Below are 27,665 nucleotides of genomic sequence, written 5' to 3' on the forward strand. Positions count from 1 at the left end.
CCACAAACCTCACTCCTTTGCCTCCTCCACCACCACAATGTCGCCGCTCCTCCTCCTCCTCCCCCTCCTCCTCCTCGCCCCCTCGGCCCGCGCCCAGTCCGCCCCCGCCCCAGCCCCCTCCGGCCCCATCAACATCACCGCGGTCCTCGAAAAGGAGGGGCAATACACCCGCTTCATCCACTTCCTCAACGTCACCCAAGCCGGGGACCAGCTCAACAACCAGCTCAACAACTCCCGCGAGGGCATGACCCTCTTCGCCCCGACCGACAACGCCTTCCAGAACCTCCCGCCGGGGGCTCTCAACGACCTGAGCCCCCAGCAGCAGGTCCAGCTGGTGCAGAACCACATCTGCCCCAAGTACTACTCGCTGACCGACCTCCTGTCGGTCAGCAACCCCGTCAGGACGCTGACCACGGGCCAGAAGGGCGGCGTGTTCGGCCTCAACATCACCGGGCAGAACAACCAGGTGAATGTGAGCACCGGGGCCGTGGTGGCCCCGGTGTACAACGCGGTGAGGAAGGACTTCCCCCTCGCGGTGTACCAGGTGGACAAGGTGCTGATGCCGCGGTTCGACGAGGCCGGGGACGAGGACAAGAAGGCGCCCACCGCGGCGCCCAAGGGAGGGGAGGCGGACGGCGGGGACGCGACGGCGCCGTCGACGCAGAGCCCGGACGGGAATGGGGCCGGGAGGATCGGATTCGTGGCGGCGTTTTGGGTGATGTGCATGGGATTGGTGTTGTGATTTTGGGGATGAGTTTTTTTGGTTTCTTAAATTGATTATGGTGGTGTTTTTACTTTTTTCTTTTAAATAATTATTTGGTTGGTTGATGTTAAATTGTTTTATTTGATTCGATTCTGATTTGTGGTTTCACATATTCGTATAAAGGATTTTTTTTTTTTTTTTTTTTTGCATTATGTATGAGTTTGGGGATTTTTAAATAGAAATTATTTGGATCTAGTTGAGAAAATTTCACATGGGCAGCTCATGCATTCACACATATATATACTACTACTTTATAGGGCAAATTGTTAAATAACAAGTGAAGTATGATTGACTTTTGGTATATACAACAATACGTGTATTATATTGTTTATGTTTTTTGTTAAACGATGCAATTTTGTTGATGAATGTATAACACTAAATTTGGTCATAAGTATGTATCTTTACATGACTGTTGACTTCTGAAAGGAGGTCTCTTGCCTTGGTGGTTCATGTTTTAAATAATAGTGCAACTCTTATATCGATGAAGAGTCGCCTTATTCAATTTAGATATCCATATCTATTATCGTTGGACTCTATTAATGGGTGTTAAGTCAATGAATAACACATGATAGCTACAAAATAATGGACCACTAACCCAATGAAACTAATGAACAGAGGTGGGCATGCAATACCGCTGTTGGAAATTTATATAGAGATAAATGAAACAAGACCAACAAGGTGAATACTTTGTGTAGAAAACTCTTGTTGAATACTTGAATGAATAATGAGTACAAGGATCATCCTATTTATACTAGTGTAGGAATGCACTAGTTGGATGAACCTACACAAATACATGTATCATAATTAAAGTAATACATAGAATTAATACTAGAAGTTGGACCATTAGTTCATGAATCTAGGAAATACATTAATCTTCAATACTCCTCCTTAATGTTTTTCCGGTGACTTCAAGCTTCTCTCTCATAAGGTGAAATTTTGCTTTCGGAAGGGCTTTTGTCGACTCTAAATTGTTGAGCATAGCCCTTGGCTACAAGCCTTGCGTTGAATTTCTGAATGATTTTGTCTGGATCTATCTTGAGTCTGGAAATCCACTTTACTCCAATAACATCTTTGTTAGAAGGGCGATTTATCAATTCTCATTTATCCTTCTCCTTGATCTTTTGAAGCTCCTCCTTCATGGCTTCAATCCAGACGGATCCCTTATATGCTTCTGGAAGGTTGTGAAGATCGAGGAAAAAAACGTTACAACTTTCATAAATTTCAGTTTGTAACCTTGTTTTCCTCGGCAGTGAATTTGGTGATGGATGGTCTTCATCTTCTACAACATGAGGATCAATTTTATCGACATGATCGGCCTTTGGATAGGGCCAGATCACAGGAAAGTTCCTGCTACTTCCCATTTTTATCTTCGAAATCTCCATGTTGTTTTTCTTATCACAGATGCTACAAGAGTTTCCCTCAAAGTGCAAGGAATACCCCTGTTGCATCATTTGACCAACACTTAACAGATTGTGATGCAAAGAAGGAACTAGAAGGACATCTTTAATGAATCTAGTACCTTTCTTTGTTTGGACAGCCACCGTGCCTTTGCCTTTGGAATCCACCAATTCACCATTTCCCAGCTTGACTTTTGTTTTGACGGAACAGTCGATGTCGGTGAAGATGCTCTCATTTGGCGTCATATGGTTGCTGCATCCACTATCAATGAACCATGTGTCATTGATTTCTTCTTTCGAAATTTGACTAGCATAGAACAAATACTCGTGGTCTTCTTCAGAATAGTTGGCATGGTGCTTTTCTTTGTTCCTGCAGTCTGCTTCCTTGTGCCCAAACTTTGAGCAGTGCGAAGATTGAGGTTTTCCTTTGTGGTAGCAATCACTTTCTGAATGATTCGTTCTTTTGCAAATACCACAAGGAGGATATTCACCATTTATTTCCTTCCATTTGCTATCACTTGATCTCTTGAGATTGACTTTGGATTGAAAAGCATTTTCCAAAGTTTCTTCACTTCTTCTGGTCAATCTTTGCTCATGTGTTTGCAAAGACCCCATGAGTTCTACAAGTGATAGTGTAGATAAGTCCTTCGATTCTTCGATGGCTGCAACTACATGGTCATACTTCTCGATGAGACTGATCAAGAATTTTTGAACAACTCTTGACTCTTCGATTGTTTCTCCATAAGATCTCATTTGATTGACAGGATCAATTACTCTGGTTCTATATTATATAGCATTCTCGGAATCTTTCATTTTGAGATTTTCCATTTCTCTTCTCAAGCTTTGAAGCTTAATGGTTTTGACCTTTGAACTTCCTTGGAATTCTTGTTGCAAGATCTCCCATGCTTCTTTTGAGGATGTGGCTCCCATCAATCTGGGAAAGATGGCATCGCTTACGGCCATTTGAAGGTTGAATAATGTTGTAGCATCTTTTTGTTGTTCCTTCTTTTCTACCGCAGCAGTGTTGCCTTCTGGAGGAATCTGTACGCCTTTTTCTATCACATCCCATAGATCTTTTGATAGAAAAAATGTCTTCATTTTGATACTCCAGAAATCATAGTTTTCACCAACAAAGATGGGCAGTTGTTGACTTGCTCCAGAATTTGCCATTTTCTTCCACGCCTTGATATAAGAACGACTTAGCTCTCGATACCACTTGTTGGAAATTTATGTGGAGATAAATGAAACAAGACCAACAAGGTGAATACTTTGTGTAGAGAACTCTTGTTGAATACTTGAATGAATAATGAGTACACGGATCATCCTATTTATACTAGTGTAGGAATGCACTAGTTGGATAAACCTACACAAATACATGTATCATAATTAAAGTAATACATAGAATTAATACTAGAAGTTGGACCATTAGTTCATGAATCTAGGAAACACATCAATCTTCAATAACCGCAATAGCACAAAAATGTCAAATACGAAGCACTATTAAGAGAATATCACAAATGCTCGCTAATAACGGAACATTATCGAGCTCTAAAGTGCTAGGAAAATGTTCTATTCGGTCATAAGAGTTGTCTCTGCTCGAACCCCCAGTTGGGTTTAAAACTCAGAAAAACTATTTTGTTTCTAATATGCCAAATCGACCGTGCAGTGACATAAAACGTATATCCACATATGCTTGTCGGATATCCAAGCGACTCCCTCCTCTCCCCCCTCCCCACTGTAAATGCTCTTAATTTGATTAAGAGCCTTTAAATTTTGAGTTTCATTTTTTTTCTGCAGTAAAAGTAGATTTTCTTTTGCTTTTTATTTTTTTTGGGGGGGGGGGTTAATTGGGCCCAAGATCTACAAAATGGCTTGATTTTGCACCTGGTCAGCCTGGTGGGTTCGGGCCAGTTCAAACCCTTTCACAGCCCTGCCATTTGATATAAACTTCTTTATGCAAATCGCCAAACATATTGTAAAGTTTGGTCTAATTATATTTCGTCTCGCTCGCAATTTAAAAAATCTGATCAAAATAATTCAAAAGTATAGATTTATTTTACATTATCTTATAATGAAAAATTATATTTGCTTTGTCTATATTTAATTTTCAATCGAACAATATTATTTTTTTATAAATAGATAACATCATTTAATTCATCGGTAATGAAGTTCACATATTTCTTTCATCCTCAAAAAATATGTGCATTTTCCATTTTCATCTATCCTACAAAAATATGGGCATTTCCGTACATGAAAAATTATCTTAATTTGTTACCCCTATACATCAAGTTCTTTACAACTTGTACCACCATTAAAATACTATTAAAGTAATAATAATAATGTGAGTTTCAATATCAACTAACACTACTTTAACTCTCGTACTCGTTGTTGACTTGCTCTGCTCGGAGTGGGACTGCTGTGGCTTTATCCTTCCGTGCCATCCACTTTTTCCTCGCTGACTTGTGCCTCGACCCAGAGTCAGGAGCGGGAGGTGTCCCACAACTCGGCTCCATATCATCGACCATGTAGGAATCCGCGTTGAAGAACAAATCGAACTCGCTTTCCGAATCGATTGTGGTCCCTACAGATCCATGAGTATCGACCCTATAGTCTTCATGGCCGGGCAAACGGGCGCCACTTCCGCCAAACATCGGCACACCGTTGTCGGCGTTGTTCGAGTTTTTGGAATTGGTCGGGGTTCAAATTTGATTGAGAGAAGAGAGTAGATGAGAGAAATGAGAATGGTGAAAAGGTGTAAAAATGAAGGAAAATGCGGGAATAACAAAAAATACAAAAACGTGTCGTTGGTCCTCGTTCGCGCTCGCCTGTGGGCCTGCAGTGGGCGGACGAGGCTCTAGACGAGAGTCGGGTGACGCGTCGTCCGCGCTCGAATGTTCGTCCGTCGTCCTGCAGTAGCCGGATGAGGGATCGTCCGGACCAAAATTTTACCATTGTGTATGCTCTAACTCACTCCCAACTATGTCAACTTTGAGACTGATGATTTTCAACTTTTTCCTTTACAAACCGTCATTTCATAATAGTGAATCTCATTCATGAGCGCCAATATAAATCTGTCACTACTAATAAGTACTATATCATGATAATCCTATAATTAACTCCCAATTTAATTAATGATCCCTTGAGTTAAAAGGGAACTAATCGATTATACTACATGTCACCAACAAATGAATGAGAAATCACAAGGTCAATTGAAATAGTTAGACTGAATGATATCTTTTCAGATTCACACAATCACAACAATATCTATTCAATCAGTTGAGGATAACAACTTTCTTGAATAAATAAAAAGGCACAATCTATATCAAACACTAGGTCGCGTTAGAATAATATTACTAGTTTAGAGTAATCACTGATAATTTTCAATTATTGTGTATTAAAATTATCAATACAGATATATATAACAACTATGTCAATATAACATGTAAATTTAAATATTAATAAAAAGACATAAATGTATCAACACAAGAAGATTGATAATTTTATGTGTTTGTATTAATATTTTTAACATACAAAATTAATTATTAATTACTCCCTCCGTCCCGCTTTAGGAGTCCCGGTTGAGTCGGGCACATGTTTTAAGAAAAAAATGTTTGAATGTGTAATAAATAAATGTTGTAATGGATGTTGGGACCCACTTTTAATTGAGTGTCCAATAAATAAATGTTGTAGTGGATGTTGGGACCCACTTTTAACACTTTTTTATTAGTTGTAGTGGATGTTGGGACCCACTTTTAACACTTTGTAGGTATTTTTTAATTTATCTCAACCGGGACTCCTAAAGTGAGACGGAGGGAGTATTACTATAAATTAATTACTATTTCATCACATGAATTATACAAATGCATGTGTACATACATATAATGTGGGGTATAAAATACTTGTAGGTCGGCAACTTGGACTTTGTTTCTTTGGGTACATTTCAACTTTTGCCAGCATTTCAACAATATTTTAATAAATAATATTAATATCGTGGTACATCAATCACATAAATATATAACTATAGATAATTAAATAGTTTTACCACTGATAAATAAATAAATGTTTGTGGATAGTGGTATCACACTCAAAAAAATTGTCCTTTCTTTAAGTAAAGTAACTTGTCTAATATTAGTTTTGTGCCAAAATATTTGGTCTCGATCCATAATTATGCTAGTAAAAGATAATTTAATTTGCATCGAATCACCGGATTAAGTAGTTCTTTTATCACAAAAGATATGGTTCGATTTAAGGCTAGGTAAATATACCGAAATATCACACTTACTGCGCTGAATAGATACCGAAAATACCTAATTTGTGGTATATAGATATACGGTATGATACCTTATCAATACGATAAAGGTATAGATTTTTGTATACTGTGGCATATCGGACATACGTAATATACCAAAAATGAGGTATATACCGACTATGCGGTATCATACCTTTATCAATTTATATCGAACATACGATATATACCGATCATATATATGGATATATTTTAATTATAAATTAATATATTTAATAATGAATACGTAAAACTAATTACATTAAAAATTGCGGTATGAACAAAGGTGTAAAAGTATGTTGTACCTTATTTTGATATACAGTAAAAATGTGGTATGCTAACGACATCGAAAATATACCATACCGAATTTTTGGCATACCAAAGTGAGGTATGCTGAAACATTCGGTATGCCATTTTTGCATACAGCAATTTGCGGTATGGTAGGTGGTATGATATTCAAATATCTTTCTAATACAATTTCGAAGTCTTCGTGCTAACAAAAAAATATCTCTAAACTTAATTGAGTTGAATAATACTCTTCCACAATACCCCCCCTATAAAACCCCTCAATATCCATCCATCCATCCCACACCTCACCACCACAATCACAATCACAATCACAATCACAATCACAATCACAATCACAATCACAATGTCGTCCTCCTCCTCCATGCTCCTCCTCCTTCTCCCCCTCCTCCTCCTTGGCTCGTCTGCCCACGCCCAACTCTCCCCGCCTCCGCCCCCGGCCCCGGCCCCCATCAACGTCACCGAGATCCTCATGGGAGACGGGCAATGCAACGACATACTCCGCTTACTCAACGGGATCGGGATCATTAGGCAGCTTGGCATACTCAACCAGACCGGGACCATTGATCAGCTCACCGACTCGCTCTACAACTCGCTCGGCAAGCTCTACAAATCGCTCTTCAACTCGCTCACCAACACGCTCACCAAGTCGCTCCCCTACCAGTACTCCATGTCGCTCGGCAAGTCGTTCCGCAAGTCGCTCGACGAGTCGCTCGGCGAGTCGCTCGACAAGTTGCTCTTCAGGGGCTCTGGATAACCTGAGCCCCCAGCAGCGGGTGCAGAACCAAACCTGCACCGGCGCGGTCGGAAAATGGAAGGGATCGGACTCGCGGCGGCGTTTTGGGATTGGTGTTGTGAATTGTGATTCTATTTTTCTCAAATTCATCATGCATGCTGGTGTGCTTTTTTCTATTATTACTACTCTTTGTTTGGTTGATGTTGCCAATTATTTTGTTTTGTTTGATTCCATTCTCATTTGTGGCTTCACATATTGTTATTACTGAAAGAGTTGCGGCGTTGTTTTTTTTGCATTATGCATCGGGGAATTTTTATATATACAGAAACACTATTTGAATTTTAGTTGAAGCTAAACAATTTATGCATCAGAAATAACTATGGACATTAATGAATGTTTTCTATATGGTTTTTAATTTAAGGCTATTAAATGGCAACAATAGATTTTCTTTTGTTTTAGGGAAATTGGTCTCTAAAACCATGAACTTTGCCTAAAATTTGGTATTTCCCATGAACTTTGAAATTGGTATATAATATCACGAACTTTGCATTTTGTTTGGTATTTCCCACGGCATGTCTATTACTATATTTGACTAACTTACGAGGCTTTTTCATCATACTTCACACGATTAAATCAACGTGATTTTCAACGTAACTTTTTATCCTACATGTTATGAACTTAAAAAGTGGTTCAAAATATTATAAAACATATCACGGTTGCCTACGTTAAATAAGATTTTGATGAAAATAACTTATTTGAGTGAGTTTGGGAAATACCAAACAAAATGCAAAGTTCGTGATATTATATACCAATTTCAAAGTTTATGGGAAATACCAAATTTTAGGTAAAGTTCATGATTTTAGAAACCAAATACTATAATTGGCCCAATTATACATCTTATCTGTTTTATTAGTAGTAATCAGATAAGATGTATAATTGGGCCAAATACTATAATATGGTTTGCGCTTATCCCTCAATCTGGTGACCTCGGGCCAGCCCAATATCTTTCACATTCTACCGTTTAAAATGAACTTGATGTGAGCCTCGCTGGCTCGCGGCACTCTCGCGACACCTCTCCGAACAAATTAGCCTCTCACTTTAGCCACGGCTTGCTATACTTGTGATAAATCGAAAATAATGAATCTGCCATGACATTCCTCCAGTTTAAGATGGATATTTGAAAAATAATTATAATACGATGGATGTGAACTTCGACGTGATGAGGGCGGTGTGAATGGAATGAATGACGCCACAATCGAATATGAACGTTTGATTGATAAGTCGATAAACTATTCAAAAACAAACACCTTGCTGCAAGAATTCGAATAGGAAAAATCAAGAGTAAACACTCAAGAAATAAGCACAATCTTTATTAATCTCAAAAATATTCTTCTCCCCATCTCAACTCATATTACACGCCTTTTATAGGCAAACTATGAAACCTAACAATCTAATAAATATAACTACTAATCTTATTTCTAAGAGAATATAATTATTAAAATAATAGCTTAACCAAATCCTTACAAATGTCTAACTACATGTAAATCCTAATACCTAATATAGAATACCTAATATAAATATTAAATCATATGATTGATCCCAATATTTTTTTAACTAAACTTATTAGCTCCTAAATAATAGAAAATCATAACTACTTCTACTCGTTTCATCCAACTCAAGATTTCGGGCCAAGTTATATTTCCTCTTCTTGTGCGTAGCTTTGAGATCGAAACGAGGATCACATCAGAACTTCTTTAGGCAAATTGCAAAAAAAAAAAAATGGAAAATTTGGTCAAATTAAAATTTCATCTCGTAATTTTAAAAGTAATTAAAAAATTAAAAATTTAGATTTTATTTTCCATTATCTCATAATGATAATGTAATATTTTCACTCATATAACACCATTTTCAACCGTACTGCAAAATTGAAATACTGTAGAAAAATACCTCCAATATTATAAAACTAGATTTTTGAATAAAAAAACTATCTTTAAGTTACACTAAAACTATACCAAAAACACTTTTCAGATTTTGATTTATTGCATTCAAGTTCAAATTTAGAGAAAGGGAACGAAGAGAAATTAAAATACAAAAATCGCAATGGCGTGCAGGAGAAGAAGATATGAACAATAACCTAATTTAATTCTATTAATATTTGGTTAGTGTGTAATTTAGATAAAATATATAGATATGATTAAATGATTGGAGTAAACTTAATTAATAATTAGAAATTAAATACCTTAAATATCTCTATAAATTTTAATAAACAAAATAAAATTTGCCTTATACATTTGGGGGGTACTTCAGTCTTTTCAATCCTATTATTTCTTCTTGGCTTGTCTTGTGCACAAAGCTTTCTTCTTCGTTTACAAAATTTAAGCCCAAAAACACTCACACAGTCTCTCTTCATCTCTTCAAAATTGCAAATCAAATCCTATTCATTTGAAAAAAATCTTCCGATTTGTGGAAAAAACAGCCAAATCTTAGCAGAAAAAATTTGAAGAATGAGCCGCGGAAGTGGAGGCGGATACGATCGACACATTACGATCTTCTCTCCGGAAGGCCGGCTTTACCAAGTTGGTAAGCATTCTACTTCGACGAAATATTGTTTTCTCTGATTTTCCCCCAATCGAAAGCCCTAATTTTAGCTCAACAGTGATTGTCCATCGGCATTTCTCGGCGGATTCTTATAATTTAGGGTTTGTGAATTTCTGTTGCCCTAATTTTTGCAGAATATGCCTTCAAGGCCGTCAAGGCCGCCGGAGTCACCTCGATTGGCGTCCGAGGGAAGGATTCAGTGTGTGTTGTTACTCAGAAGAAAGTGCCGGTGGGGATTTTTAGTGTGTGATTTGTTTTTATTTTTAAATTTTTATTTTGTGTGGTTGAGTTTTCTTATATTGAATTATCTGTGACCAGGACAAGCTCTTAGATCAGACAAGCGTCACGCTTTTGTTTCCAATCACCAAGTACCTTGGTTTATTGGCTACTGGAATAACAGGTAGTGATTGTTTCTTTTGTCTATGTTTTCCTGTGTAGTCATTCATTAGCTGGGATGGTGTATGTTCATTAAGAATTGAGATTTGTATGTGCTAGTTATGCTGTTATTGGTACTCTTCTGGTTAAGAAGCTTTGGTTTTCTAAAGCATTACAAAAAGTTTGAGTGTCCATATGAAAATCTAGGTAGTTGAAGATAGTTTTCTCGTATTAGGCAAGTCTTTGACTAAGCATAAATTTACAAGCTTGTGCTGAAATTGATGCTTAATGCGTGGAAGACTACAGATTTGCTTTCCTCGGCATGTATTCATCGAAAATTTGATTTCAATGTGTTCCCCCTGTACAGCTGATGCAAGGACTTTGGTGCAACAAGCAAGAAATGAGGCTGCTGAGTTTCGCTTTAGATATGGTTATGAAATGCCTGTTGATGTATTGGCACGATGGTATGGTCGTTATACATTGTTACTCTAAAAATACATTTTGTTTTTTGTTTGCTCTTCTATTTTCATTGTAGTCTACTTACTTCTACGAAATATTTGGTCTAACTCATGTGAACTATAGTTTTCACACATTTTTTGGATATTATTTTATGAATGTAAAGTGTGTAGTTATTTGAAAACTCTACTACAAATTGCATCCAGCTGTGGTTGTATATTCATATTTGCTTTTGAAATTATCTGATAGCTTGCTAGTGTCAACTATTGAATGCTGAAATGCATGTGTTTTCAGTAGTAATGTTAGTTACTGATGCAATGCAGGATTGCGGACAAGTCTCAGGTATACACCCAGCATGCCTACATGAGACCACTTGGTGTAGGTCTGTTGCTTCTTTCATCCTTAATGAGTCTTTCCAGTGTTGTTCATACCACATGTTTCTCTTCAATAATTTGCTTCATTTTTTTATAAAGTTGCCATGATATTGGGTATCGATGAAGAGAAAGGTCCTCAGCTTTTCAAGTGTGATCCTGCTGGCCACTTTTTTGGTCATAAGGTAGTTCGGAAGTTTCTGTCTCTGTATATGTTGTCAATTCTCAAACCTTCAAAATCTGATTCTAATGTCATTTTTTGATTGGCATACTTGCACGTTTTATTGAATTCCCTTCACTTTATACTGCACATGTTCGCTACACTTTTTAATGAGAAAGTTCATATCTCATCTGGTATAATAAATTAATTCCATTTTATTTTCTGATAGGCAACTAGTGCTGGCGGGAAAGAGCAAGAGGCTATTAACTTTTTGGAGAAAAAGATGAAAAATGACCCTCAGTTCACCTATGAGGAAACTGTGCAGGTTAAAAACATATCAGAAATCTGAGAATTGTCTTAATTCCATATAGTAAATGTTGGTTCAAAAGGGGAGAGTTGTTGTGTTTGGTATACCAATGGTTTTTTTCATATGACCTACATAATAGGGGATGATTGACATACTATGATTTGATGTTAGTTTTATTTGAATGTCCAGGAAGAGTTTTATTTTGCTCTCTAGTTCTCCCAACTATGTCAAGGTTGAGACTGATGTTTATTCAACATTTTCCTTTACAGACTGCCATTTCAGCACTACAATCCGTTCTACAGGAGGATTTCAAGGCCAGTGAGATCGAGGTAATCTTTTAGTTGTGTGGTTTGAATATGGTACGTTCTATTTCTTGAAAATGCGATTAACACTTCACATCATAACTTTGGCCTCTTGCAGGTTGGTGTTGTGAGGAAAGAGGATCAAATCTTCAAAGTCCTGTCGACTGATGAAATTGACGAGCACCTGACTGCAATCAGCGAGCGTGACTAATTTTCCAATCCGATCGGATTTCAGAAACTATGTTTAATGGATGGATGGAGAGTGGAACACCTTCTGTTTTGATTGGACTATCATACTGTATTCATGTCATTTTATGGCTTATGCTTGAACTTAATTCCTCAGTTGCAGTATTTCAGTTGGTTTTCATTAAATTAACAGTCTATTTCAGTCTCAATGACATCATAGTTCCATCTCGTGCTTATACTTATGAAATGTCCCACAATAATCCTTTCAATCCTTTGTCAGGGATAAACCTCATTGAGAGACCTAAGTAATTTTACGGTGTCTTTGTTGTTCCAGTTGTGCTGTATCGACTGGTTTTTGTGCAAACGTGCCGGTGATGATTAGGTTAGATGCTGCTGTATCACATTGTTCCGTGATCAGAGTGAAGTGTTTTTTCCCTTTCAATCCATCATCATCCACCATTGAGCTAAACCATTGGAATGCTTTATCGCCTTGTGGACTATCTCAAACGGTTAAGGGTGGTGGTCGCTGGCAAGTCGTGTTTGGATTACGCATTTTACTAACATGGTGTTGGTGTAGTTCCAAAATATGAGCTTGAGCATTGAGGAGTTCATCACTCAAGTTTCGCCATTGGGTTGGGTGGTACCATTCTAGGCTACTTTGCAATTATTTCTAATTTCAAAATTTCTAAAAACTAATATCCCTTGTGTTCCACTTAAGCGAGATTCTTCCTTTTTGCACTCGTTTCAAAAAATGATGTCATTAGAAGAAGAAAAAAGAATGAATAACAATTTGATTAAATCACATATTGGACAAGAATTATTGTTGGGCTGGGCTTCTAAGACTATTTTATATATTGCTGGTAGGTGAGGTCTGATGGGTAAGGCTGTGATCAAACACAAAAATATAAAATTATTAATTTTATGTAACTTATATATTTTACTTAGTAGGAATAATCATATTAAATCTCCACTTAACTTTGTTTATTCCAATAAAATAGTAAATTTTTTGAAATATTACAAAATTTAGTTAAATTTTCGATCCATGTAGTAACTATGAAGTTTAACGTTGTTGTCAGTTATTACGTAGACTTTGATTTGAGTGAAATTGTATATGATGTGACACAACTAAAATATGAATTTTATCTCTATTTAAATCTTCATTCAGATGTGTATATGCCACATCAATAATATACATAGGTGACATGAATACATTTCCGTGCAATTTTACAAATACATGGTTTTTATAATCTATTTATAAAATCAGCGAAAAGACTAGAGAATCTGACTAAACATAGTATTTTTTTTCTTGTAATTTTCACTCAATAATATGATGAATTTATTTGTATAAAATTATTTATTGGTTTGTTAAGATATCTTTAGCTTCTAAATCAATTTTAAAAGGTTGATTAAGTTCAGATAAGCTATACTCCCTCCGTCCGCCATTAGGAGTTCTGGTCACTTTTGCGCACTCATTTTATAAAAATGATAATAAATAGTTAAAGTGTACAAATGGAAAAGTAAGAGAGAATAATGTACTTTACCATTTGCACACTTTAACTATTTATTACTCCCTCTATTCCAAAAAAGTTGAGTCGTATTTCCTACTTTTTCATCACGCCTATTTATTTAATATAAATTATTAATCTACTTACCCAAAAGTTTTGTCTCAACTTTTATGAAATAGAGGGAGTATCATTAATATAAAATGGCTGTAAAAAACCGACCGAGACTCCTATTTGTGAACGGAGGGAGTACGTAACAAATAAAGCTCAAGCCATGAGCGATTGAAAAACACATAATCACATAAATACATTGCCTTCAACAACAAGAAAAGCCATACTATTACTATCACAATTCACAAACTTCATTCCGGCATTAGGTCGAACACCTCCGCGCAATCGCCATGAGCGGCACCAGCTTCCTCACCGTAACCCCCATCCTCTCTCTCTCATCCGCCATCTCCTTCTCCCCGACCTCATCCACTCCCCACTCGAACTCATGCAGCAGGCTCCCCAGCACCAGGTTCAGCATCCGGTGCGCCAGCGGTATCCCGGCGCAGATCCTCCTCCCCGCGCCGAACGGAATCAGCTCGAAATTATGCCCTCTGTAATCCGTCCTCGCCTCCAGAAACCTCTCCGGCCTGAACTCCTCCGCCTCCTCCCAGCACCGCGGATCCCGCCCGATCGCCCACGCGTTCACGAACACCTGCGTGTTCTCCGGAATCCGGTAGCTCATGAACTCCACCTCTCGGATCGCCCGCCGCGGCACCAGGAACGGCACCGGCGGATGCAGCCGCAGCGTCTCCTTCACCACCGCCTGCAGGTACGGCAGATCCTCGATCTGCGCCTCCTCGAATCTGTTTCCTTCTCCGACCACGCGGCGGAGCTCCTCCTTCGCCGCCGCCATCGCCGCCGGGTGGCGGAGGAGCTCCACCATCGCCCACTCGATCGTGCTGCTCGTCGTCTCCGATCCGGCCAGGAACACCTCCTGCGGTGAATTGAATCTCAAATTCGATCAATTAGGAGTTTAATTACTGTTTAATTCGATCAATTACCATGATGATAATGTGGAGCTGATGATCGGAGATCTGATCGCACTCGTCGTCGCTGTTTCCGCGGTATTCTAGAAGCACCTCGAGAAAATCCTTTCTAGCGCTAGGATTTGATTTCATTTCCTTCCTCCGTTTCTCGACGAATCCGGCGACGATCTTCAACGTTTTCTCCATTCCTCGATCGATCTTCCGCCGTAGTCCCTGGGGATCAATCCGCCGGAGAAAGGGGAACAAATCGACGATATTCGGCGTGCCGGAGCAGTTCATGAGCTCCAGCATCGCCGCGTGGAACTCCGAACCCTCCGCTGCCTCGGGACTCACCAGATCCCGAGACAGCATTAGGTTCGCCAGCATGTTGAACGACGCCAGGAACACGAACCTCGCCACGTGGACGGCGCGGCGTGTTTGACTTTGACCGGTTTTCTCAGCTGCATTCCCGATCCACTCCACCATGTCGGCGACGCATCGGCGCCGGACCGCCTCCGTCTCGCCGATGCGCCGCTGGCCGAGCATCTCGGCCGTCATCATCCGCTTCATCGCCCGCCAGTACGGGCCGTACGGCGCCAGCGACAGGGCCGCCCTGTCGAAGGCGTGCGCGCGCATGACCTCGATGATCGTGCGCTCCGCGAAGCTCGCGTCGTGGCCCTTGAAGAGCGCGGACGCGGCCTCGGCCGTCTGCACGACCATCGTGTTGATCGAGCCGATCCGCAGCCACACGACCGGGCCGTACGCGGTCCGGAGGCCGGCGATGGTCTTGTGCGGCATCGGGCCGAGGTCGAACATGTTGCCGAACACGGGCCAACCCCTTGGCCCCGGGGGCAGCCGCGAGGCGCCCGAGCCCGGCCGGGGGCGCAGGCGGAAGAGGAGCGCCGCCGGTGCCAAGAGAGCAACACAACATACAAATAGTGTGTATATCCAATCCATAATACTAATAGTGATGGCTCTAGCTCTATACTATTATGCATACATATAGACATAGTATAGTTGATGATGGATTCAAGTCAACTTTGATTTGAAAGATTCCAATTCACTTTGGTTTCAGCATTTTGTCTCGAAGTGGAAAACTAATGCTTGAATCTTGTTTTTGGCATAAACACTTATTTTCAGCCGTCTCGTTTGTTCTTTTATGGGAGAATAAACAAGGTGCGACATCATGCGTGCAAAATATGTACTCTTCCACTATTTAAAAAATCATTTTGCCATTTTAGTTTGTTCACGGTTTATAAAACTATTTATTTTATTATACTTTTATTATACAGACCCCACATTCTTTTTACATTCACAATCTATTATTATATCCGTCCACCAAAATTGTCCCACTTTGACCCGGCACGAGTTTTAAAAAATGTAATGAAAAATGAGTTGAAAAAGTTAGTGGATTGTGGGTTCTACTTAGTTTTATAATAAAATGTGAGTAGGAATGAATTAGTGGAAGATGGGGTCCACTACCAAAAATGGCACTCCCTCCGTCGACGATTAAGAGTCTGATTTCTAAATGGCACGGGTTTTAAGAAATGTTAAGAAAAGTGGGTGGAAGAAAGTTAGTGGAATAGAGGTCTCACTTGTATATATTAATTTTAAATGATATGTGAGTGAAATGCGTTAGTGGAATGTGGGGTATCTTTACCATTTATGATAATTATGAACCGGGATTCTTATTCGTGGACAGACAACAATGAAAAAACGGGACTCTTATTCGTGGACGGATGGAGTAAAAGTGAAATGGGACAAATTTTGGGGGATGAACGGAAATTAAAAAATAAAACAAATTTTAATGAATGGAGGTAGTATAAGACATATACTTTAAATGAGTCTCACATTCCACTCACTTTCTCCATTTGCTTTTCTTCACAAAATGAAACAATTCTAGACTATTGTATAGATAATTTTTAGTAGACAAAAGCCGGCCTAGGATGTTTTTATTTAATCAAACGAGGATAATTTGCATGGCTCACTAATCACTTTGTCGCCTCAAGTATATTTTGGGAGGATAATTGGAGATTAAAAAGAAAATTTTGATTAAACCAATTAATTTAGAAATTGTGTGGGGTTGAGTCATATGAGTGTTTTGTAGCTTCTGCCTCGTGTATGATTGATTGATTATACAAATGCAATATGGTTGGTGTGACAGTGTGACTTATGGGTTTAAATGCACATTAATTTGAATCAACACTTTACAATTTTCTATATGATAAAGTGTCTTGAGAAAAATTGATAAGTTCACTACCGATTTTGGTCTCATAAGTATATTTTTCTCAATGTCACGATACAATTTTATCCAAATTAAACCTTATGAAAATTTGAGAAAAATGACAAATTTCATGGTTTTTACAACTGATTTTAAAATTGTGAGACGAACTAGAATATGATCAAAATTTATGTTTTTTTTCCAATTTGCTAAACAAATTAAAGACTGTGTCACGTTGGATTTGAATCCGGGACCTTTGTCATCCGAGATTAATAACTCTATCACTAAGCCTACAACACGGTCATTGTGTATGAAGATGTCATTAATTGGCTAATTGGCCATGATTGTTTAATACATAATCACCTACCATAAAATTAATATTAGAGCCAAAATGCAACTTTATCTGCGATGGCTCCCATTGCCACTCTTTTATCTTCTTTTTTTTTTAAACATGAAAGGTCATTTTCATATTCAGTGAAATGGAGTAATTCATAATTGTATAAAAGAATCATGATGGTCACTTTTATATAAAATAATCTATCTTCCTACCGGTTCCATTTCCCTTTATCATAGATTTTGTCTCCTTTTGTTTTATTTGTTTATGAACTTTTCGTAGGCCCTTGTAAATTTATTACTGTAAAAAAGGTCTAAAAATATTTTCTTGTAAATCATTCATTTTTTATATGTTCTTTTCAAAAAATGGAATTTCATCATTTTAAAAATTATAATTTTAAATTGGTCATAATTGAGTTAAATCCGTTGAGCGTTATAAAATTAACAGAATTGTAAACGGAGGACTAGTTGTGATCCGATTTGAAATGTGAATATTAGAAATCTAACTAAAATCTTGTGGCTATATTTCAGCAATAAAATATTTATTTGTACTTCCTTTTGGCACATGCTCTACAAGTTTCTTCACTCATGAAAGTACTTTTTAATCATTATTAATGCTACAATTTTTTAATTTAGATTCTTTCAACGTATATATAGTACACTAATTACTTTTATTGAAAACGATGTGTCGTGTCTTATTAAATTTATATTTATGGGATAGATGAAAGTATACATATTCTCCATGCTTTTAAAGATTTAAAAATAAGGTTTACATATTGGTATTAATTCACATTTCGAAAACCGGTATTTCAATATCTTTTTTGAAATGCGCAGAACCAAAAAATTCAAAAGATAAAGTTTAGGATCAAAATCGTAAAATGATTATATATTCAGGACCAGTTTTGGCCTTTACTCTATACGAGATATTGCTGTTATAATTGTCACTCATTATAGTAAAAATAAAGAATAAGAAAATGGTGAAATAATTTTACAGGATTTACAAAATAATGAGAGATTTAAAGGGATAAAATCTATTTTTTTTCTAATTTTTTCATAATTTCTTTTCGAATTACTGATTGTTAGCACCAGAAGTTCTAATGTATTTCGGTCGATACAAATATTAATAAAACATCACACCAATATATCATTCAAACACTATTTTGAGCTAAAAAATAAGTGAACGACATGATATTTTTTCTTATTCTTAATTTACAATACCAAGTTTATGGTGAAGTGGTTTCTTACCAAAAAAAATATTGAAATACCGGTTTTCGAAATGTGAATTATTATCAATATGTACACCTTATTTTTAAATCTTTAAAAGCATGGAGAATATGTATACTTCATCTATCCCATAAATATAAATTTAATAAGACACGACACATCGTTTTCAATAAAAGTAATTAGTGTATTATATATACGTCGAAAGAATCTAAATTTAAAAATTGTAGTATTAATAATAATTAAAAGTACTACCATGAGTAAAAGAAATTTGTAGAGCATGTGCCAAAAGGTAGTACAAATAAATATTTTATTGCTGAAATATAGCCACAAGATTTTAGTTAGATTTCTAATATTCACATGACACATCTCCATTTCAATATTCTCTCATCTACCAACAGCTTAATTACAAGATTACAACAATATATGGGTGAAAGACTCAATTAGGCACAACTAGGAGTGAGCATTGGGGCTTTGATTCGATTTTTTGTCAAAACCGAAAAATCGAATTTAGTTCAAAATTCAAACCAAACCAAACTCAAAAAATTGAAAACCGAACTTCAAAAATCGAACTAAACCAGAAAAACCAAAATTATATGAAAAACCGAAAAATCGAAAAAAAAAATATTAATATATATTTAATATTTTTTTTATATATATAAATATTTATAATTTAGTTTTTCGCTTTTCAATTTTTTTTCCCCAAACCGAAAACCGAAAATTTTGTATTTTTAAAACCGAATCGAATCAAATTTCAAAATTTCAATTTGGTTCGGTTCGAATATTCAGTTTTCGATTTTTTAGCTCACCCTAGGGCAATATGTTAGATGCGGTAGGGGTCGAGCAACATTGCACACAGTGTTCACATAGCAATGCGGCACCGTAGTGTTTATTAGTGAAAATGAACTAATTAATCTGCAAACCAAAGTGATAAAGATGACCGTTTAACGGTGTATTAGGAATGGTGTAGGAAAAATGGATTAGGAGATCCGCGCCGACCATTCAAGGGATGCAAAGACTATTAAATTTTTTTCTTCTTTACTTTGTCGTAGACTTGTAGTAGTAGACAATTTAATTACTCCAGTAGTTGGGAATTTCGAGTTTATCAGACAAAACATCAAACACCTGGTGTTCGACACAGCTCTGGGGAATGATTTTGCCAGTTTTCAAGCTCGGGACGCTTGCGCTGAAAACTCTCTGCAAACCCATCGGGAATCGCATCAAGAAAGAGGCCGGCTTGCACCCCAGATTCCGCCAATCCATCATCAACATCGCCCAGGTTCACCATCTCACCACTACTTAATTGAGCGGAACTCAGGTGATTTTGTCTAGGGCTTGTGAAGTTCTATGCTATATTTGAGTTGAATTTAGGTTTTTGCTTCAGCTAGAATTAATTAGGGTTTGAGAATCTGTGATGATCTCTATTTGACATAATGTTGCTTAGATTTAGATGGAATGTTTGGGAAATTATTTGCTAATTTGTGCAATTCATAGCCTATCTCAATTGTAGATGATCATGATCTTGTGTGATAAACAAATTAGGGATTGAGTTGCTCACCACATTGATAAGTTCTGAATCAATTATTTTAATCACTGTACTAATTGCTTGACTGATCTTATCAGAATAATTGTTTCTTCTCAGAAAGACGGCCGAGGTTCGTTTTTTTCGCGTCGTTTCTGATCCATTAGCTACTGCATTTTGTTATGTTTCAGCATTATGAATTACAGATTGTTTTCTATGTTTATGTTTGAGTTGGGATTTTTTATCTGTACTGCAAATTGTGAAGCAGATGTTTGTTTGGTGGGATTAGGTCCCGATTAGTAGGGCGTTGGAGGCCTTTACGGATACTGATATTTCCCTCCCTGAACTGTGGTTGCTGTTTTTTGATTCATCTTCTACTTCAACCCCTCGTATTTATGCAAAAAAATACTCCTTTCTCGAGACGTGATGCCATCGGCTTCAAAGTAAATATAAACTAAAGCAGTCGGTAAGCTAGAGACAGCGATAGAGATCTTTGGCCTTTTGTCTTCCACGAGACCTTTGGTCTTCACCGTAATCTCTATAAAAAGTCCATTGAGATTTTAGAGGGATGTTCAGTTAGTTTAACGATGATAATTTACCGTAAGGCCTCGTAAGAGGATTATCATTTGTTCGTTTCAGTTCACATGTCAATTCTATATTCTGTTCTTTCTGTTTTTGTTCGACATTTTCAGTTTTCACTGCTCGCTGTCAGTCATCCTTCGCATTTTTCTATAGCAAATTGTCCTTTCCGTGCATCCTTTGAATGTAAATGCAGAGTATGCAGCTTGTGATTTCGAAATAAACTCACCGGATGTGATTCTTTAACAGGCTAACCATCGCCTCACCACGAATTTGCAAAGGCGTATATATGGGCGTGCGACAGATGTTGCCATTCGCCCTCTAGATGAAGAAAAAGCCGTCCAGGCTGCTGCGGACCTTGTGGGCGAGTTTTTTGTGTTCACGGTACCTCAAAAAAATTTTCGAGTGTATATGAATGTCTTAACATGTTTGTAAAAATCTGGACCGGTGATCGAGTCTTGTACTGGTTCATATCAGGTTGCAGGCGTTGCTCTAGTTTTCGAGGTGCAACGAAGCTCCAGGTCAGAAGCCAGAAAAGAGGAAGCGCGCAAGCAAGAATTAGAGGTTTGTATTGATAACACGCATATAAGATTTTCGTGGACCATATACTGATTTTCGTCTAACACGTCAGCTTCTGAGGCAAAAAGACGAAGAACTAGCCAGAGAAGTCGAGCAGCTCAAGCGTAGAATATCAGAGGTCGAGCAACTTGCAAAAGAACGAGGCCTGAGTGGCGTTTTCAAATCAAGGGTGGCAAAAGAAACTGATAACAAACCAAAAGATGCTCAACCATCTTAAGATCTGAGTCTACATACAATGCCATTGATCTGCTTTCTGCTCTGCCTTTTGTGTCTAATGTATATCCTTCGCGATTTAGCAGATCATCGGGAGACTGCAAAATCGCGTGTCTAAAAGCTGACCAGGTCAAGGCATCGTGTCGTGTAAAGAATTCTGTGCACTAACAACTGTGACTGGACCCGTGATTTAAGGCGGTCTGGTTCCGTTTCAAAATTTTAAAACCGTGAACCGTGGCGACATTTACAATTACTGATGTATTATCAATAATCTATACGAAAACACAATTTATATGCATTTTAGGTTTGCGACATGTTTACAGTGTTGTTTGGTTGAAAAACATTAACGATGTATTACATGTAAGCGACTACATTTTTTTGTCATGGGATATTGCAAATAAATTCAAAATTTATGGTTTTTTTGGCTAAATAAAGTTTCAAGACAGATTATAGTTTCATACTCCATCCGTCCTATAATAAATGTCACACTTTCCTTTTTAGTTTGTCCCACAAAAGATGTCATATTTCATTTTTTGGAAAAATCCCCTCTAATATAAATATACTATTTTCTCTCTCCACCTAACACACAAAACAACATCTTCTAAAATTTCGTACCATTTCCCAAGTGGGCCATCTATTATGGGACCAAGGGAGTAAATTTTATACTATCTTCTTCTATAAAAAATAAACAAAGTTGTAAACGACATGAGTTTTAACGTGTAATTGATAAAGTAAGAGAGAAGACGAGAAAATGTGATAGTGTTAGTGGATTGCAGAGTCCATTTTTAGATTGACATATAGGATTAGTATTGATTTAAAACTTCTCATTTTTAGAATTAATCTAATTTTGATGGACTAGTAGTATTTTGACATTTTGTCCAATTTATAAATCATTTTCTATTTGAGATGTTAGTCGACTTGACTCTAGTCTTCTGTAAGAGAAAATAATTTTAAATTAATTTATGAAGATTGATTTGTGTAAATGAAGAAAATATGTAATCAAACAAATTTTAAGATTGAATTATTATTAAATTTTGAATATACATTCCATGAATTGAAATAGCATTTGACGTGATTTCAATTTCATCGTGAAATAAGGCGATTGTGGTGGGAAATGCAGGCGAAAATGGCGAATTGTCTCACTCTCATCACCTGTTTGTTCGTTTCTCTCCATTTCCACCACTCCGATTCCTCTCCTTCTCGCCCACTCATCGGAGTCCACCCTCTAGGTCAACTCTCTCTCTCTCTCTCTCTCGATCGACATTTATTGAACTGTGAAATATGTGTTGGATCGCTACAGATGTCAAGTACTACGACGCGGAGCTGATCAGATGTAAAGACGGATCCAAATCCTTCACCAGAGACCGTCTCAACGACGATTTCTGCGATTGCGCCGATGGCACTGATGAGCCCGGTAAATTACCGTTTTCTATCATTTGAGTATTTTATTTTGTTCGATTCAGTCTTCGAGGACAGGCTCTGTAATTGTTAGTCGATCGCTGGAGGAGAGTAGGTAGAAATAATCATCAGTTGCAGCTCTTTTAGTTAAAATGTGTGGAGAATCGGTGATTGAATTGTTTGAATGGAATTTAATTTAGGGGTGCAGAGAGGGAAAACGGTTGTGTTGTGATGGATTTTAGCTGATTACTTAATGTGGCACTGTGATTTTAAGAAGTTCGATTGAGTTTCATTTTATGTTAAGTAGAAATTCGTTAATTGCTCCAGCTGTTGTTTACAAATTTTGGTGCTAACCGTGTATAATTGAAGTCTGTATGAGTGTGAAGTGTGTTCAATGTTAAGTTCATTTAGTAGGATAGTATGTAAGGAACTATAAGTATTGCAGGCTCAGGTCTCTACATCTTTCTTTAGTGTGTTAGTTACCATCAATATTTGGCTGGAAATCATGTGATTGACTAGTTGATGAAGTCTTACCGCGAGGGACATTCATAATCTTGTAAACACTTTCACTTGGAGAAATGAAAATAGAAGTTATAATTGATATATGAAGGCTATGCAATATGAGAGACAGAGAGAGAGAGAAGCAGGGAGCATTGTAGTAACTATTGTAAGCATGTAGGAGCTTTGAAGGTAGATGATCTTTAATGAACCCAAGGATGCTGAACTTTTTGGTTATATAAGAATCTTTTAGCTTCTGCTTTAAAAGATGCAATTTGAATTTAGTACTGGAAACAAGTTATATGCAGTTTGATATCCTTGAGCTTTTTTCTTTGTCATGTAGGAACTTCTGCATGTCCAACTAGCAAATTCTACTGTAAAAATACAGGCAGCACACCCAGATTCTTGTTTTCTTCTCGAGTGAATGATCAGATTTGCGGTGAGTTAAAACTATTCTTTGGCACTTCAGCGTCTAATGGTTTCATGGTATAGTTGGTTGACTAGCATATATTTGTGAGCTATTGATTCATGCTTCGCTCACCCGAGCTTTTATAATGCTGAAATCATGGCATAGATAGAGTGTTATTAATTGCTTCCTGGCCTTCATTATCCCGTCTGAATTTTTTTTGTTCCTCGATAGAGAAATGAATCACGATATCTTAATTGAAAGGTGATTATGCCTGCATGTTATAGATTGAAGTTTGTCAGGTTTGCTTTCTACAAAACATTGTTCGACATCTAATTTGCTTGCGGTACCTCATGCATACAGACTGCTGTGATGGAAGTGATGAGTATGATGGAACTGTCATTTGTGCTAACAATTGCGTCATGGGTGGGAATATTGCATATCAGAAATTAAATTATGACTTAGAAAGTAATCAGGAACTGGATTTTATTAACTCAAGAAAAGCCAAACCTGGAATTAAGATGGAGGACTCATCACAGAAACTTAAAAAAGGTATTTCTCCACGTATCAAATTACTTTATGATTCTTTGAGTTCACCCTTCCATAAGAGTAACCAATCAGTTGTTTTCCTAGGCTTGAAGTCCCTGGTCTACCTCCAGGTGGGTCTTCTTATTTTTGTCCTGGCATTTTGTCTTTTTCGGCACCGCAAGCCCAGAAGAAGACATATTCGGTGACAGATGTGTCCTTAATATATACATCTTCATCATGGTATATTTTAACCCTCTGTCAAATTCATAAGTTTGACACCTACGTTCTTTTTCAATCTCTATTTTTTCTGTATGTTTACATAACTTAATAATTTTCAGAGAATTGGCATGGTAATGAAGATTTTGGTGCTATGACCCCTACAATTTGATGTCAGAGGAAATAATTGCTGTCATCACACGTTACTTCTTGGGAGTGATGGATGGAAGATGGAATATTTTGCCAACATAAGGTGTGGAGTGAATCCAGCTGTTAAAGAGCCATTTCAAGACCATTGCTATTCAAGACCATGAAGAGCGGATTGGAGACTTTGAAGGCCTCAGTGACTATTATATGAAAAGGTTTCATTACTCGCATTCTCTCTGTCATAGGATTAACTATGTTGTCTTATTAGGGACAGAGTGTACTTTGTGTTTAGATATAATTAATTTTATCAAACAGATTAGGTTAACTATCTGAGGTCGTAGTCTCGTGGAAACACGAGGAGCGTGTATGATACTAAAACACAGGTAGTTAATTATTCAAAGTCCAGTTTTGTATATGTGACCTGCCAATCTATGGATTTTTTTTGTTGAGAAGTATAGAAATGTGAATGTAATTAGTTCACGACCTTGATAAATCAACGTATACTAAAACGATAGTGTTTGATTAAATTAGCTGACTAAAAGGGTGCTAGAGGTTTATGACTTAAATGCAGAAAGATGGAAAAGCTTCTATGCACTAAAACATTAACTTATATTCATAGCAAGACACAGAAATTACATTTTGAATATTGTTTGAATAAATTTAGGAATAAACATATAATTCTTATAAGGCTACTATTATTATGGCTATTTCTACCCATGAACTTTACTCTGCGCGTGTATATCTATTTAAATTGATATTGACTCAATTTATGAGTACCCGACAGCCGAAACGGCTGGATGCCTCAGTTATTTTTTGACGGGGTAGCTAGCTTCCATGGAAATGCCACAAATACCACTCTTATCAGAAGTTCCACGCCTCATTTTGATATATCCTTTGTCACCCCAACCAGTTCCCCATGAGTTCTTCACAATCCAATATTTCACACCATTTTCTGTGCCATAGCCCACTACCAAAACCCCATGGTTAAGCTTTTTTCCGCAGGATCCGGTGAATATTCCACTAGAGTACAGCTGAAGCTCGGGTGCGCTAGCATCAATGGCTACTGCTATTGGTTGACGAGCTACTGCAGCTCGTATGGCCGACTCATTCCTTTCAGGTATTCGAACATAGCCGGTTATCCTTGCTGCTATCTTTCTTGCTGTGATTAGGTTACACATGCTCTGTTTCCCTTTGTATGGGTAATCTTCTTCTGAACTTATGCCACCATTCAGCATCGCGAATTCATATACTTTTTCCATGTAACCTCTACGACAACCTAGATCACCAATGCCCAAATTACAGTCGAGAATCTCTTGGGGGGACAATGATACCAATTTCCCCGTTTTGATTTTGTTGAGTCCTTCTACTGCTCCTAGTGCCGAAAATGCCCAGCAACTGCCTGTGATGAAAATTTTTCAATGCATGTACTTTGAGATAGCACGGTGATTACTTTATTTTAGAAACTGCATCTCATAAACAGACAGGTTAAATAAAGAAAGCGAGATTTGTACCACATGCGCCCTGATTCTTGACTTTAGTCACAGCGCCTTTCTTTCTCCAGTCTCTGCTAGACGGTATTGCGTAGTTACCAACTTCGTAGCTTTGCTGCTGATTACGTGGGCGCTTACGGCTCTTGTAACCCAAGTAGGTGGTCTGGAACTCAAAGTTAGTCATGTCTGCAAACTGATTGTCTGTGAGTTTGTAAGAAAGATTCTGTGCGTTTACGAATTCTATGAACCTAACATTAGACTGGTAGATTCCAAATCGCATGTTCCATTCCTCGTCGCCCCTGTATGTTTTCTTGTGTTGTTTCAGCCAGGTTTTGTATCTCTTCTTCATGACCGCTGCTTCCTCAGTTGGCTTCTCTGTACGTGCATCTGAGCAAATGCACAGAATGCACACAAGCACGATTGCTAACATGTTGTTTCTTGTAACAGATGAAGCTATCTTCATTTTTAAGCCAAGGCGGATTTCGAGGAAGCAATCTTTGTTATAAGGTTTAGCTTCTGATCTCTTACATAATATACATATCGTGTTTTGTTATGTTGCGTTGTGTTGTGTTGTGTTACGTATATTGGTGGGAATTCTGTTTGAATCATGTCTGATTGCCCTATTTTTCTGTTTCCATGAGTTTGTTGTGTCTCCTCTGTGCATATTTCATGCTTCATCTATGCTGTGTTGTGCATATATTTCTTCATTCTATTCCGTGTTTAAATTTCATATGCAGTTGGACTATTTATTTTCTATCTTGTTTTAGTTTCATATTGTATTTAGTGTTACTAGAGTGGTGTCTACTTGTTTATGTTTTTTTTAATCTATTTGTAAATAACTAGAATTTCTTGAGCTATATATTATTCTTCGGATTGTAAGTCATCTATAATATATTAAACGCGTATGATGAAAATAGTACTATTTTTAATATTCTAATTGCTATATAAATGGGTGAAATTAGAAAAAAGATTTAACATGAATACATAGGCATTGACAGAGAGAATATATGTCCTTTATCAGCGTAGGTATATTAGTTTATTATAATTGTATGTCGTGAGCACGTTACTATAAATTGGGTTCTATGGTTCTCGGTTGAATATTTATTAATTTGCTTTTAAAAACAAATTAATTACTCCATATAAATTTACTAAAATTTATCATTTTATCACAACAACGAAAGTTAAATCCTACCTTAACTTCATTAACGAATTTCAAAAAACGAAGCTCGAATAAAAATTTAATCGAGTCGGGATCTAGATAACTCATCGAGCATCCAGCTACTATAACTCTCCCCTCTTTCGGTATATAACTACAAAACATAACTCATTTCAATTGTTGGATCTAGACGGGTTAAAAAATTTCATTAAATTTGATTTTTTGAGTAGTCTTCATCCCACAATGCGATAGATCCGCCCCAATCCTTCAGAGTTGAGGTTCGCTTCCAATCTTTATCACGGTGTCCAATCCCATGAGTTTCGTTTATTGAATCCGATATTGCTCATTATTATGCACAATGTCACCTTAAATAACTGTTGTAAGTATATATATTATGG

The 27,665-nt window shown here is 37.4% G+C and overlaps 7 protein-coding genes across 8 annotated transcripts; 5 read left to right on the plus strand and 2 right to left on the minus strand.

Moving 5' to 3' along the window:
• LOC125187098 (fasciclin-like arabinogalactan protein 9) lies at positions 1 to 871 on the plus strand. Its single transcript, XM_048083617.1, has one exon. It carries the CDS (start codon positions 38 to 40, stop codon positions 740 to 742), a length of 705 nt encoding a protein of 234 aa, XP_047939574.1. The 5' UTR covers positions 1 to 37; the 3' UTR covers positions 743 to 871.
• A 6,226-nt stretch (positions 872 to 7,097) lies between these two features.
• Positions 7,098 to 7,508, plus strand: LOC125188225 (fasciclin-like arabinogalactan protein 12). Its single transcript, XM_048084987.1, has one exon. It carries the CDS (start codon positions 7,098 to 7,100, stop codon positions 7,506 to 7,508), a length of 411 nt encoding a protein of 136 aa, XP_047940944.1.
• Positions 7,509 to 9,844: 2,336 nt separating this feature from the next.
• On the plus strand, positions 9,845 to 12,470 carry LOC125188787 (proteasome subunit alpha type-6). The gene is made up of 9 exons (XM_048085842.1): positions 9,845 to 10,067; positions 10,220 to 10,314; positions 10,404 to 10,485; positions 10,828 to 10,924; positions 11,240 to 11,298; positions 11,390 to 11,472; positions 11,677 to 11,772; positions 12,024 to 12,083; positions 12,175 to 12,470. Exons 1-9 carry the CDS (start codon positions 9,992 to 9,994, stop codon positions 12,265 to 12,267), a joined length of 741 nt encoding a protein of 246 aa, XP_047941799.1. The 5' UTR covers positions 9,845 to 9,991; the 3' UTR covers positions 12,268 to 12,470.
• Positions 12,471 to 13,952: 1,482 nt separating this feature from the next.
• Positions 13,953 to 15,722, minus strand: LOC125188786 (cytochrome P450 76A2-like). Its single transcript, XM_048085841.1, has 2 exons — positions 14,797 to 15,722; positions 13,953 to 14,729 (listed from the first exon to the last, which is right to left on the minus strand). Exons 1-2 carry the CDS (start codon positions 15,715 to 15,717, stop codon positions 14,118 to 14,120), a joined length of 1,533 nt encoding a protein of 510 aa, XP_047941798.1. The 5' UTR covers positions 15,718 to 15,722; the 3' UTR covers positions 13,953 to 14,117.
• Positions 15,723 to 19,579: 3,857 nt separating this feature from the next.
• LOC125190241 (OPA3-like protein) lies at positions 19,580 to 21,726 on the plus strand. Its single transcript, XM_048087489.1, has 4 exons — positions 19,580 to 19,814; positions 20,886 to 21,020; positions 21,114 to 21,200; positions 21,268 to 21,726. The coding sequence occupies exons 1-4, from the start codon at positions 19,686 to 19,688 to the stop codon at positions 21,430 to 21,432; spliced, it is 516 nt and encodes a 171-aa protein (XP_047943446.1). The 5' UTR covers positions 19,580 to 19,685; the 3' UTR covers positions 21,433 to 21,726.
• A 756-nt stretch (positions 21,727 to 22,482) lies between these two features.
• LOC125190240 (glucosidase 2 subunit beta) lies at positions 22,483 to 25,076 on the plus strand. 2 transcript variants are annotated; one of them, XM_048087487.1, is made up of 6 exons: positions 22,483 to 22,657; positions 22,729 to 22,842; positions 23,668 to 23,763; positions 24,094 to 24,282; positions 24,364 to 24,498; positions 24,597 to 25,076. In XM_048087487.1, the coding sequence occupies exons 1-5, from the start codon at positions 22,543 to 22,545 to the stop codon at positions 24,462 to 24,464; spliced, it is 615 nt and encodes a 204-aa protein (XP_047943444.1). In that variant the 5' UTR covers positions 22,483 to 22,542; the 3' UTR covers positions 24,465 to 24,498; positions 24,597 to 25,076. The 2 variants fall into 2 exon arrangements, with proteins under 2 accessions (XP_047943444.1, XP_047943445.1); XM_048087488.1 differs by having other exon boundaries at positions 24,364 to 24,389.
• A 141-nt stretch (positions 25,077 to 25,217) lies between these two features.
• Positions 25,218 to 26,600, minus strand: LOC125190238 (ervatamin-B-like). The gene is made up of 2 exons (XM_048087486.1): positions 26,133 to 26,600; positions 25,218 to 26,020 (listed from the first exon to the last, which is right to left on the minus strand). Exons 1-2 carry the CDS (start codon positions 26,572 to 26,574, stop codon positions 25,428 to 25,430), a joined length of 1,035 nt encoding a protein of 344 aa, XP_047943443.1. The 5' UTR covers positions 26,575 to 26,600; the 3' UTR covers positions 25,218 to 25,427.
• Between the last annotated feature and the right edge of the window lie 1,065 nt (positions 26,601 to 27,665).

Source organism: Salvia hispanica, chromosome 5, assembly GCF_023119035.1.
Source record: "Salvia hispanica cultivar TCC Black 2014 chromosome 5, UniMelb_Shisp_WGS_1.0, whole genome shotgun sequence".
NCBI lineage: Eukaryota > Viridiplantae > Streptophyta > Magnoliopsida > Lamiales > Lamiaceae > Salvia > Salvia hispanica.